The sequence below is a fragment of the Ursus americanus genome, chromosome 12, assembly GCF_024610735.1.
Source record: "Ursus americanus isolate L20-20 chromosome 12, mUrsAme1.1.p, whole genome shotgun sequence".
Lineage (NCBI taxonomy): Eukaryota > Metazoa > Chordata > Mammalia > Carnivora > Ursidae > Ursus > Ursus americanus.
This window is the reverse complement of record NC_142138.1, coordinates 63027625-63041045: the sequence shown is the minus strand read 5'-3', so window position 1 is coordinate 63041045 and position 13421 is coordinate 63027625. Positions and strand designations below refer to the sequence as shown.

Below are 13421 nucleotides of genomic sequence, written 5' to 3'. Positions count from 1 at the left end.
AAAGGTGAGATCAGAGGCCTGAGCAAACATCTAGAAAAGGAAAATGTTTAAAGTACCTTGTGTCATCATTATTTTGTCTGAACTATTACAAATATTCAGAACCTCAGTTACACATTGAGATGTAAATACAGAGAACACACCCAAAGGTCAAGCGTAGCTTTGTTTTTCCATGTCCACGTTAGCCTGTATAACTAGAAGATGCTTGCATGACCCGTTGACAGCAACAGGGCATTGCCCAGTTGGAATATTGCTATGCCATAGCCAGTGGGCCCCACCTCTGGCCCTGGGTGCACCGACAGTGACTTAATTGGTGCCATCCTGATACCCCTCACTCCACGTCCATAATCTGATAGTTTATCGTCTGGTCGTCTCAAAACTCTTCCAAAACCCTATAGCTGTATGAAGGGTGATGAATGAAAAAGAGAAGAGTCCTTGGCTTATGTCTGCAGTCAATTCGAATCTTTTCCCTAGCAGGGTTTGCTTGGGCAGATATAAATTTTGCCCATCTTGGTCGATGGCCCAGAGAAACAGAGCTTATCGATAATCTATACAATGAATATCTTCAAATCAATTGCTTTCTCTAGCCCCTGTCCATGGAATAGGTAAGAATTTGTGTGCTATCAGTACTCTATACAGATAAAAAATAGCTGAGTGTAGCAGAAGGCAAGTTCCAACATTTTTAAAAATTAAGTAGGTTCCATACCCAATGTGGGACTTGAACTCACGACCCTGAGATCAAAAGTCGCATGCTCTACCAACTGAGCCAGCCAGGTGCCCCCTACCCCCACCAACATTTCTTTGTCATATTATCAAGTTCCTTTTAAATAGACCTATTTTAAAATCCACCGATAATCAAAATTGAATTACCAAGCCACTCACCAAAACAATCCAATATTCACCCCCTCACAAATCCAGAGTCTGACACTTTTATTCCTCCTTACTCGACTCAAAGATCTTTATTCACTTGCCGATTTATTCAAAAGGCCGATTTCATCTTCATTTGTAGAGCCTAAGATTTTAAATTTCAGTAACCTATTCATTTAAAATATTCTCTTAAGCATAAAATGATTGCAACAGATCATTTTCGTTACAATGACAATCCACTTTCTGATTCAATCTATCATAATTATATTGGTTTTCATAGAAACTCGACAGACCTTTTTTTTTTTTTTAAGATTTATTTATTTACTTGAGAGAGTGAGTGAGTGGGAGGGGCAGAGGGAGAGAGAATCTCAAGCAGACTCCCCACTGAACACAGAGCCCAATGCAGGTCTCAATCCCAGGACCCCGAGATCATGACCTGAGCTGAAACCAAGAGTTGGACGCTTAACCAACTGAGCCTCTCAGGTTGACAGGTTGTCTTTAAGAGGGGATGAAAATTATGTAAGAGTGAACACGCTCCCGAAAAAAGCAAACAACTTTTTCCATCGAAATAATCACATGAAAAAAAGAAGCAAAATACAATTTGGGATTTCAGTTTATTTTTCAAGTTGTACAGTATAAAAAAATGTAACATGTAAAATGTTTTACAGTTAATTGGGAAGGGGGACCCAAAGGGGGACCAAGTGACTTGGCTGCCAGGTACACCACGTCAGTTGTAAACGCTAACATTGTTACTGATGGACGTCACGATGAGAAGACATTTCATAGCTTACACCTTACGAACGTTCGTAAACGTGCTTGTGCAGATGGCTGCTGGTAGAATCATTCGTTTAGATGCTTGAAATGCTGCAACAGAGCCCACCACCCGCTTATGCCAGTAATCCTACATACATACTGACGGAGGAGAGACTGATGAGCAGAACTGCCCCTCCTGGTTACAAAGTGCAGTATTAACTATTAAGAAAGACCACAAAGACCTCTGGCCACATCTTTGCACGAACAGTGCTGACTCCATCAGAGAGAGACAGATGGTTTGTCGTGGAACTTTCGGGGTTCAAGACCCAGAAGTGAAAAGTTCTTTCAACACAAGAGCAATTGTCCAATGAACTTCTCTGAAGAAGACCTGATTTGGGCATCCCTGGCCTTCCCTCTGGCATCTTGGTTGAGGAACTGTCATTCACAAGGCGAGTTATGTCGACCACCCCAGTGAGCCAGTATCCACCCGTCCTCATTCTGGCTAGCGTCCTGTACTCTCCACAACAGTTGTGCTCAGAAACAACCGCTTGGAAATCACATTTGGCTAATGTCATAATTCAGGGGTCTTGGGAGACTGTGCTATATAACTAAAGCCTGCAGTGAATCCATTATAAAAATAAGGAATTACCAGCAACGTTCAAATTTTACGTTTCTTTTTCTTAAGAATGATGAACAACATTAAAAAAAAAGGAACGACATTAAGTGAACATTCCATTATTTCTATGACTGAGGGGCACTGGCAGATGAAAAGCCACTGCCGCCTCTTTCTACCTGGACCCTGGAATGGTGACAATGTGCAACAGTCTAAATTCCTTACGACGTGAGTTAAACTATTGTCACCCACAGACCAGCTGCCTGGGTCCCATGCGAATTCCCTGAGCAACAGTTGCTGGGCCTCAGAGATGAAGCTTTCCTAGGCTTTGGGCTTAACAACTCCTAAATGATCAGCTCCTTCAGAGCAAAAGCTCACGGTACAAGGGAAGGCCCCGATGAATATAAGCGAACACAAAACCAGACAACCATACATTCAAATATTTTTATGAAAATATTATTTCAGTGCCAAAAGAAGTGCCAAAGACACTCTTCAGATAGAAGTCTGGGCTTTGTCACATTTGTTTCCCAGGCTGAAGATGAGTAAGTACTTTTATCCCACTAAGACAACACACTGGTGTTTTCAAGCTGTGAGACATATAAATTGTAGATTCTTAGTGTCGTATTGGAAGTGACCTTTTCTTGTATTGCTTCAGATGTTAGAGATCTGTTGTTATACTGGGGAGACTCGAAAACAACCCATTAAAGAGATTTATTCTACAGGTGAAACAAAGCAGATTGGGTTATCTAAATAGAAACGGGAAAGGGCCTGGCAAGGGAGAGTCACCGAGTCCCCAGATTCTATTTTATCAGTTTTATCATGTCTGTTCTACGCTTTGAAAATTTTCCTGATTCCAAATGAGCAGCCATGCTGAGAAGCGAGTATCATCTTCGTGTTCCTGTGCTCTACAGAAAGTGAACAGCCCGGGAGAAAACGGCAGTTTGTGCACAACAGAACAAAACTTTAAAGACCTTGGAGGAGAGGAAAACCGTGTTTTCAGACTTCTGTTTTATGTCTATTCTGTTAAAACTCATGAGGGCAGTTGTGGGGGAAAACAGTGGGATGAAAGTGCTTGCTGAGAACACAAAGGTCAAGGAGGGAGGTCAGGGGACCCCAGTTCCAGACTTCTGGGGGCTGGGCCTGCAGGTGGTCCCTCTCGCCTGCTAACCAGGGTAATGGAGCACGAGCAAGAAGCTTCCTCCGCTCGGGAAGAGGCCAGGTTCACCCCTGCCCAGCTCCCTGCGCCCAAGGCCCGAGATGCCCGCCTGCCCTTGCCAGCAGGGGCGGGGCGGAGGGCCAGAGGGGCAAAAGCAAAGGATGGCCGCTGAGCCACAGCCCCTGGGTCTACCAGCAGATGTGGTGCTGGTGGGGCTGGTTTTCCTGGGGGAGAGCATTCTCAAGTTCTTTCAACTAGAAATCCCAAGAAATCTGCCAACGCAATGGAGAGGTTCCCCTGGGGCCACAGCTCTGGTGCAAAGTGGAAGGACAGAAGGGATCCCACCACCTCGCAGGATATCTCACCCCAGGTTCTGATTCCAGGTTAAGTGTCCTCACGTTCCAAAACACCAGATCATTTAGACCACACCTCAAGGTGCAGTGAGCAAGGGGCTGGAGTCGGACGTTAGATCTGAAATTCCGTTCGCTAGCCAGGAGACCCGGGACAAGTCCCTCCCTCTGTGACCATCTTCTTCCTCACCTGTTCCATTGAGAGAACCCTGCCTCAGAGGAGTTCACGTTCTAGAACTGCACCTAAACACACAACACCAGATAAACACGTGTTGGTACCCTTCTCTTCCTCATTTGACCGGAATACGTTTTGTCAGAAACATGACCTGAGAGCTAATGGTCTCAGCATCCCCTCGGTTAAAGTGCGAACAGCAACTTCGGCGTAGTGTCTGAGCTACCCGGGCTCACTACTGCACTGAATACCATGCAAGGACTGTGCTGTGGGCTTCAGAACAATTCATGTTTTATTTGTGATGGAATATGACCACAAGGTTACATAGTAAATTCACAGTAGTGATTTATTATTTTTTTTGTAACAAGATCCATAAAGCATAAATGCTACCCAGAAATACTTACATCACTTTACAATCGCAGGAAGGATCTCTTTTGGACGACTTAAATATTATGTTAACATTCTGTGCTACTTTTAGTCATCAGTCTTATTTTTTCTCTATGAAGCTCAATGTTTAAGTTATATGGAGAAATATACAGTAAGGCTTCCAGGGTAGTAAAGTTGGAGCAGTAATTATCACAGAGCTTGACCTTTCTCTGTTTCTTGCTGTTTTCACGTCATAGGGTCCTGATGGGCAAGAAAGAGTCTAATGGATTGCCTGCAGGACATCAAGCTTTCCAGAAGACTCTTCTAGGCTAAACCCATTTACTCCTGGGGAGAAGCCAGTGTAATGAAGGGAAAGGAATAAAGGAGCCAAGGGAGAAGTAAACCGGCTTTAGAGCAGCCTTCCAAAAGACGGGGGCCGTTAGGAAATCTCTCCAGCACAGGGCACACTCTGAAGACACTCATCCATACAAATACATGCACTAAGGTACCTGACATGACACCCACCAGCGACAGACGACACAAATGTTCGGACGGCTAGCATACAGACGTGCCGTCCATGCGGTAATTACACTCAGAGCCATGCACACAGATATGGAAACGCACACCCACCAACACGCATGCGTCCCCATTTAGGGAGCCTGACATCGCAGGACTCGGCCAGAGGGAGTGTGAACCGAGGACCTGATTCTCCTGGTTTCACAGAGTGACTAACACGTCCCCCGGTGGGGGTGGGGGTGGGGGTAGGGTCATGATGTCTGGCACCCCCCCCAGGCAGGGGGCTTGCCGCAGAGCTAGAGACCTATCTAAATACATGCGTGCAAAACGAAGAGAAGCCACCAAGTACGGTGAAACCTCATCTCCTTCCCCCCACACCAGCCCAGCCACCACCTCCCCACGGAAAAGGAGCTCCAACTCCAACAAGGAACCCCAGTGTGACGCGCGCATTCGCACAGACACCCCCCCGCAGGGGGGCCACCTACTCCCACGCACTTCTGTACAGAATTCGTCCTGTCTGTAGATTTGAAAGGGAAGGACATAGAGGGAGAAGGGGATGACGATAGCTGGGCAAAAACCTGCTCAAACATTTTCTCAAGGGCTTACCTTAGAGTGAACTTTAGGAAAAGTCCTATGAGCTCTGACTTCACGGATAATGCAAAGGATGGGTGAACTATAAAACAGGAAAGTTCCTTCCAACTCTAAGCATGCAGACGTTTTCACATTCAGTTCCTGGATGATGAAAAGTTATCATCCCCTTCAGAAGTAGACACGGAGGAACAATAGTTAGCCACTGGTTAAAACACCGCCAGGGGAGGGAATGATCTCAGGCCTGCGCTCGCTCGTCATTAGTCTCCTACTCCGAACATTTAACATTCACGTTTTAATAACTTGGGTTGAAAGTTATAGAAAATCTATAAACATTTAAGGCAAATGAAATCTTGCCTCCTCCACTGTGAAGTCTTACATATTTCACTAGCCCTAGGGCAGTCTACCCTCTTTTTAAAAAGAATGGCCTGTTGGTTCCAAGGACTGAAATAAAAACGCATCACGTTCGACTGGGTGATGCAGCTTTCTGAAACCTTAACTCTTTTTAATGCCATTTACACTGTTCCCACCGCACCAGTCACTCAAATTATTAAGATTTTGAAAGTGCAAAGGCTTTATACAAAGATCCTGCATTTTATTTTGTTATTCTTTCAAAAGGGACTCAATACAAAGTCAGTGTAAAAAAATCGATATCCAATTTAAAACTGAAACAATAATTTCAGAAAGTCTGACGTTCTCCTATGCAAAGACTGGGGAAGACAGAAGAGGGGAGAGAGAAAATAAATTCCTTATTTTAAACCTTTCTTCACCCTGCTGGGAATACAGGCACCAAAGCAATGACTCCATGTTAACCCCTTCTGGCCTGGCAACTTAAGACGGGGTGAGAGCACAGTATTTTAGAATGCAGATGAACAGTGTCGTCATGAACTCCATGCTCTGTGTATGACCTAGAGGAAGTACTGACAGCATCTCCAGCTGCTGGGCTCCTGATGCAGAAGCCTTAGTCTGGGGCATGACAACCGTGACCCAACCAGAGTCCCATACGCTTTCACCATCCCTTGCCCTATCTCCCCAAATATATTTCCTGAGAAAGACATCATCAGCATAAGGAATGTCCAGTTCAAAAACTAAGAAGAACAAAAGCACCATGGTTACATGGTATGTGTTTCCATCCATGGAACCACGTAGTCACAAATCTCATCTTGGCTCCACGCCATAAGGACTGGCTCCTCCTTTCTTCTGTTCCAACACATCTTTTCGAGCTGCAGGCTGTTGGTTCAAGAATGTTGTTTACTTTTGCAGGTACAGGTGTCTTACAAATGTCCAAAGCCCATTTTGATTTTAAAAAAAGATACATAAACACTGCACCACTTTTGGAATGCACAAACCAGGAAGGGTCCTCGCGAACGCGAAGAGCATTCTGACAGTGTCCTCCTTGTCTAAAGCGAGGTGATTGGCTACTCCCGATCCCTGGGAAAAGCAAGGCCAAATACTCTGTAAATGTTGGCCATGGATACAGGAAGGCAAACGGAGGCAGACAAGAGCTCCCCCACGGCAGGGTTCCGCGAGCACGCCTTGCCACCCCCCCCCCCCCCGCCGCCCAGGATCCTAAGATCGGCTCCCTACCTTTCCTTTCCCCAGGCTCTGCTGCTTACCCATTCCCTCTCCCACTTCACAGTAACTACAAGGACTTCCAACACCGGCGCCAAAGCAGCCCCTTCCCTGGTAGCAAGCGGCAGAGGTCATGAGTTGCACAGTGATGGTGGTCAGAAATCGGGGCCGGACAGCAGCAGCTGTCACTGCAGTGGGCACTGTTTGGTCTCCCTTGGCAGGGCAGCTTGCCACGAAGCTTTGTGAGGACTTCCCTCCCCGGGAAACGGGAGGCTCCAAGCTGCACCTGCCAGTCCCTGAGTCAAGGTGTAAGTCCTCCCCCCCTGGTCCCTGCGAGCAGTGGGGAGGAGAACTGGGAGGGGGGACGGCTCCTGCTGCAGCCTAAAAGGGACAGTCTGGCAGGCTTGCTGTCCCTGTGTTTGACCTGGTTGGCATCCCATGCTTCCCTACACGAACACTCCATGACACCCACAGGAGGCAGCGCTCAGAACCCGCGAGCACACAAGAGTGGGTCCTGGGCAGCTCTGCAGGCTGGGCTCGCTAGCCAGGGCCACCAGCCAGCCGGGGGTGTGGTGTGTGTGGGCGAGGGCAGAGGGAGGGAGACGCGTGCACCGTCACGGGGTCAAGAAGGGGCCCCCTGCTCAAACCTAGGGAAACGGGGTCAGAAACAGGACAGGTGGCTTTTCTCTTTGGGGAGAAAACAAGCTAAAATCATTCGGAGCTGTCAGCTGATAGTGCCCGTTTTTTGTGGTGACCTCTCTCAGCACAACCTAAGGCAACAAAGAACGAAGACGAAGGCAGGCCTGTCCGGAACGGGCCGCGGCCCCGTGGGGGACGTGGTACTGGGCGTTCACAGACACAAGCATCTAGTGGACATGTCGCGTCTGGTTTCCCGACACAGAACGAAGACGCGTCCCCCTGGAGGTGGACGAGGGGGGTGGGCCGGAAGCAAGAGGACAGCGTGGCCCTGGACGGAAGGCGGGGGCTCGCTGCCATCAGGCGAGGCTCCCAGGAACCACCGGCTCCGCTTTGGTTTATAGCTGTCACAGCAATGCCAGCGAACAGCTTCGAGAGACGTCCCATCCGCACAAGTCAGATGTCGTCCGTCGCTTTTCTCCAGGGCGGACACCCCCTGCTTCCTTCCAAGTAAAGTGCAGACGGTCGAAGGGTACTGGTCTTTCATCTGCCAGCTTCAGTCAGCGATGAAGAATAACAATAAAAAAGACGCCGCTCTGGCATACATATATATATCTCTCTATATATCTCTCTATTCTTTTCTTTTTTTGTAATAAAGCCACAAATATAAAACTTTCAAACCGATGTCTCAGACTGTAGGCGAAGGACAAATTTGTGAGATTTGGGGTCTATGAACTCTTCAGAGAGGACGATGAATGGAATTTTTTTCACATTGACCACGAGGCTGAAGTCCAAGCATTTCAGGACAAAAACGATTCCATCCCGCAATCCGTTGGTCACAGCCTCATCACTAACCAGTCTCCACTGCGTCGAGAGCCAGCGCTCCTTGTCATACTGCAGGGTGGGGCCCGCACTGAGGTAACGTTCTAGAAAGGCCTGAAAAAGGAGGAGAGAAGCCATGAGAGAAGAAACACCCTGCGCCAAGGGCAGCAATGTCAGGGGAGTACCCACCTAATGAAAATGTTTCCCAACAAACCAAGACAGAGCCCACCTAATCAGGCTGCATGCCCATCAGACCCCCCCAATGGAGTCCTTGCTGGGGAGGGAAACCTCCTTGGACTTCCTCACTGCCCTCTGCCAACTTCCAACCAGAGGCGGGGCGGGTGGGGTGGCTGGCACCTCCATCAGCCCGGAGGCCATCTCTGAGGCACCAGCCCGGCCAAGGCATGGCCCCATGGCACAGGCCACCGCTTGTACCTGTGCTAGGCCTGCCTGCCCCACACCGAAAGCTCCTTGGGGCAAGGGCCGGGCACAGAGAGGCACTGGGGAACTGGAAGCTGAACAAGGAAAAGGATACACTTGCACACAAGCACAAAAAAGCACGCTCCGCCACTCACGGGCTGTGTGACCTTGGACAAGTCATTTGCCTTCCCGGTAAGTGGGGACAGTATAACAGCTCCTCACAGGGCCACAGTGAGGATGACATGGCTGCCTCTAACCGTCTAATGGCACAAGGTAAGCCCAACCAGTGTGGCAGTGGTGGTTTCCTGTGGGGTCAAGTGGGCACAGGGCAGGTCCGATGGATGCTGGAGTCCTCGTTCCCATCCCTCTCACGAGTCCCCTGCCCCAGGGGAGGCTTTGGACCCCCACCCACCCACCGGCATCCACATGTCCACATTGTTCCCCCTGGGCCTTCACTTCTCCTCAGACCACCCCCTGAAACACACCGCCTCCAAGTGCTTATAATCACCGGCCTGACACCCATGTGACATTTCCTTCCCTAACGATCGCTGTGGACTTGCGTGTCTGTGTCCCACACTGGTCTCTAGCCCCCTGGTGGGCAGGAACTATTTTTTAAATCTGAATTTCCAATGTGCCTGGACATAAGAGGATCTCAATGGCATGTGTATTAAATCAATAAATACTCTGATTTAGCTGTAAGAAGAGAGAAGAAAGAGGGAGCCAGTGATTCAGACAGGATATACTGGGATCTGTCACTCTGGCCCTAGACACAGGTCAAGGGCAGTTTCTACGTGGTATCCCCTTCCATCCACACCTCACTGCTGCTGACAACTACATCATTTCTGATCTGTAAGCATATATTCTAAGGCAGGAAGCAGAGCCAGGCCTAAACACATATAAAAACAGCTCTTATGAATCATAAGAAAAAGAAACTCAGCAATGAGAGAACTGAAATTAGTAAGATAATTTATAGGATAATCAATATTAATAGAAAACTAACATAACAAAAAGATAGTCTACCACATTAATAATTCATGAAATATGAATTCAAATAACAGATTTTTTTTTTTTTTGCCTCTTATGTGGGCCATGAGTCAAAAGAAAAGATAACACCCAATACGCCAAGTGTGTGGGGGAAATAAACAGAATCGTATCCCAGAGGCAAAAGTGTAAAACAGTAACATCCTTTGGAAGGACAATGTGGCAGGATTTATACCTTTGATCTAGCTGTTCCTCTACCAGAAATTTCTCCTTTGGAAGTACTTGCACAGATGCACAAAGATGTATGTGAAAAACATACTCGCTGCAACACTGTTTAGACCAGGGGCTGGCAAACTTTTCTCTAACATAAATATTTTCAGCTTCACAAGCCACAGTCTGTCACGACTGCTCAACTCAGCCTGTGTAGAGAAAGCAGCCATAGATGACATGGAAATAAAAGGGTGTGGTTGTGTTCCAATAAAGCTTGATTAACAAAAACAGCCAAGCCCTGGTTTAAACGACTGGAAGATGTGAACCCAAATGTGCGTCCCACGCATCGGTTACGAATCGTGGTGTTCAGGGGGATGGGGTGCAGCTATTAAAGAGAACGAATTAGATCTGTGTGACAGAGATGGGGAAGCACCGACAGGGAAAAACAGTGCAGAGAGAGTGTGTGAGTGTGTGTGTGTGTGTGTGTGTGTGTGTGTGTGTGTGTGTGTGTGTGGTATGAACTCCCATTTGCGGTTTGCTTTTTTTTTCCACTTCAGCTTTAAACACACACCACACGCCTCTGAAAACATACACGCCAACTCCTTATCACCAAGAACGGTTTGGGGGGGGGGAACTTCCTTTCCACATGATATTTTCCTTTTCCTTTTTTGTTTTTTGTTTAAAGATTCATTTATTTATTTGAGAGGGAGAGAGAGAGTGCGTGCATGAGCATGGGGGAGAGGGGTGGAGGGAGAGAGACAGAGAGAATCCCAAGCAGACTGTGCTGAGTGTGGAGCCTGACACGGGGCTCGATCCCATGACCCTGAGATCACGACCTGAGCCGAAAGCAAGGGTCAGACGCTTAACCGACTGAGCCACCCAGGCGTCCCCATTATATTTTTCTTTAAGGCCTGGATTTCTACACAAAGAAAGAGTATCAATTATTTTTAATTCAGAAAAGCCTACTTTTTTTAAACAAAAATGAAAGCAACCAGGAGACTAAAAGATCTTGAAGAAAGGAAAACAAGGCTTCTGTTCTACGTGGTACAGGCTATCACTTCGCACATACAGACATACTGTACTCATGGACAACACGCTGCTCATACTTTTTTGCATTCTCTTTTTGTAACTTAATATTCTAATGAAGATTCTTCTATGTTTAATAGGTGATATACCATAATTTGTAAGCCACTGTTCTGTTTTTAAGTTACGTCCAGTTTGGAGTTACTCCAGATGACTCTGCAAAAACCACCTTCGTTACATCTGTGCGTGTACCGGATTGTGGGGAGTACTTATTCTAGGAGAGGGATTAATGAGTGAAAGCATACGGAAACCCTTACGGATTCTCACTGAATATTTCTGTACTGCTTTCCTCAGGGGTGTTACTGGTGATGACACAACCCTATGCCGTCCACGTACAGGGCAACGCATGAACGTGAGTCCTTATCACAAAAGCCACTCCACGTGCACTACAGGTCAAGCTCATTTACTCTCCACCGCGTGACTGACATGTCACGTTGCCATCCTGAATAAAATGTTCACGCCACAACCCTATCAGGTAGATGCTCCTATTATCCCCATTTTATAAAAGAGGAAACAAATGTAGAGTGACTTCGACAACGTCACAACCCCATCAGTTGGCAGAGCCAGGCTTTGAACGCCCCTCTGTCTGATGACAGGTGATTTGCTAACCCTTACTCTAGTCTGCTGCCTCGGCCCCACCCCTCTCTTCACTACCCGGCTGTTTCCCGCAACATCCCTAAATGTGTGCTCCTATTGGAATTCAAGAGACCATTCAAGTAAAAGTAACTCCACGACGTCCAAAATGCCCAAAAGAGTGATGGCACCCTTTCCACCACCAAGAACAGCCATTTATTCAGCCCTTCCCATACGACAGGCACCGTTTTAAGCACGTCACATAGCTATCTCTTTTTGTTCCCACAACAACCCAATGAGGTAGGTATTACAACCGAGCCCCAATTTACAGGGTTAGGAAACTGAGGCAGAGAGCCCTTAAATGACCTGCCCAAGGTGAGCAGCTCATTGCGGGCGGAGCCAGGTCGGAAGGCATCTGCGTGGCCGCAGAGGGCCCCTAGCCGCTACCTCTACTGTCTCTCGCTGAAAAGTCTTTCCTCTGCTTGAATCTGCAGGCTGTCAAAAGGCCGTTTAAAAAAACAACTGCACCAAAATACTACAGAGTAAGTGGGGACCGGTAAGCCTCATGAGTCGGGGCTCGCGAGGGGCCTTTGATTCCACCGCTCCCGGGCACGCCGCGAACAGGACGTGCCAGCTCGTGCCAAGCCGCACCTTGGGGGTCATGCTGTTGGTGATGCAGAAGGCCAGGTGCTGTAGGATGCTTTCCATGCTGTGGTAGTGCTGCTGCCGAGTGGCCCGCAGGTACTTCTGCAGAGCCCGGGCCATGGAGGGGAAGATGGCCTGGGCCGCCTCCCGCGGGTCCATCACCTCGCCCGGGGCCTTCTGCTGCTCTTCGGCCTGCAGACGCTGGATGTGGATGAAGGCCTCCTCCACCGCAACCACCAGCCTGGGGGCGGGGGGGCAACGAGACGGTCATCAGGATGGTGTGTGCTGCAAGGCTGGACAATGGAGTGGTCACCCAGGGCCCGGAAGGCCTCCCGGCCACCTCTGTGTCCCAGCCTGCCACCAGCTCACCCAAGGCTCACCTCCGTAGCAGTCACTCCAGATGGCGGAGAGGGGAGGAAAGGAGAAAGGAAGTCAGGGGGCGACAGGGGTGAGGGAAGGAGCCCTGGGACGAGGGAAGGAGCCCTGGGACTAGGAGATGGACTGCTGTCCTCAATTCCACCACTAAGGAGCTTGGGGGACTCACTTAAGTCCTTCCATCTCTACCATGAAGGGTTAGATGAAAAGAGCTCAAAGATTTCTCAAAATCTGGCCACAAAGGGCTCTGCATGCCCTGAGAGGGGGCTGGTGACAGGGAAGCGGCATTGCCAGGAAGCAGAGCTGTATCCCCCTAGATCCCGCCACCCACACCAGCAGCCCCTGGGAAAAAGGAAGGAAGAAGTCCAGCACTGTCCACTTCAGTTAACATGATCAGAACCTGAGAGCTAGCAAGAGCCTGAGGGTGGACTAGGGAGTCCCTCAAAGCGTGGGCTGTGGGCCAACAGCTTTAGCACCAGCTGGGAAGTTGGAAGACACACAAATTCTGAGGCCCAGCTCCAGCCCCACTGAACAGTGAGTAAGTCACTTTGGCAGGTGGGGCCCAGAACCTCAGATCTGTGCTTTAATAAGCCCTTCTGGTCACGCTGGCGCATGCGAAACAATGGGTCAAGATACACTCCTAAAGCTTGAGTGGCTCACGTTTATACACTGAGATTTCATTCTAGCAGTAAAAAAAAAAAAAAAAGAAAGAAAGAAAAAAAGAAA

At 48.4% G+C, this 13421-nt stretch overlaps 1 protein-coding gene and 1 non-coding gene across 4 annotated transcripts in view; both read right to left on the bottom strand.

Moving 5' to 3' along the window:
* Positions 1–700: 700 nt before the first annotated feature.
* TRNAK-UUU (transfer RNA lysine (anticodon UUU)) lies at positions 701–773 on the bottom strand. Its single transcript has one exon. It is a non-coding gene; the product is annotated as a tRNA-Lys (tRNA).
* Positions 774–1171: 398 nt separating this feature from the next.
* VANGL1 (VANGL planar cell polarity protein 1) overlaps positions 1172–13421 on the bottom strand; it is a 53767-nt gene continuing 41517 nt past the window's right edge. For 2 of the 3 annotated variants that reach the window (XM_045801435.2, XM_087866196.1), the window contains exons 7-8: positions 12327–12561; positions 1172–8522 (exon numbers count right to left, since the gene is read on the bottom strand). In XM_045801435.2, the coding sequence (XP_045657391.1) occupies positions 8262–8522; positions 12327–12561 (496 nt within the window). In that variant the 3' untranslated portion in view covers positions 1172–8261. The remainder of the gene's footprint in view (positions 8523–12326; positions 12562–13421) is intronic. The other variant, XR_015726394.1, reaches the window with a different exon arrangement.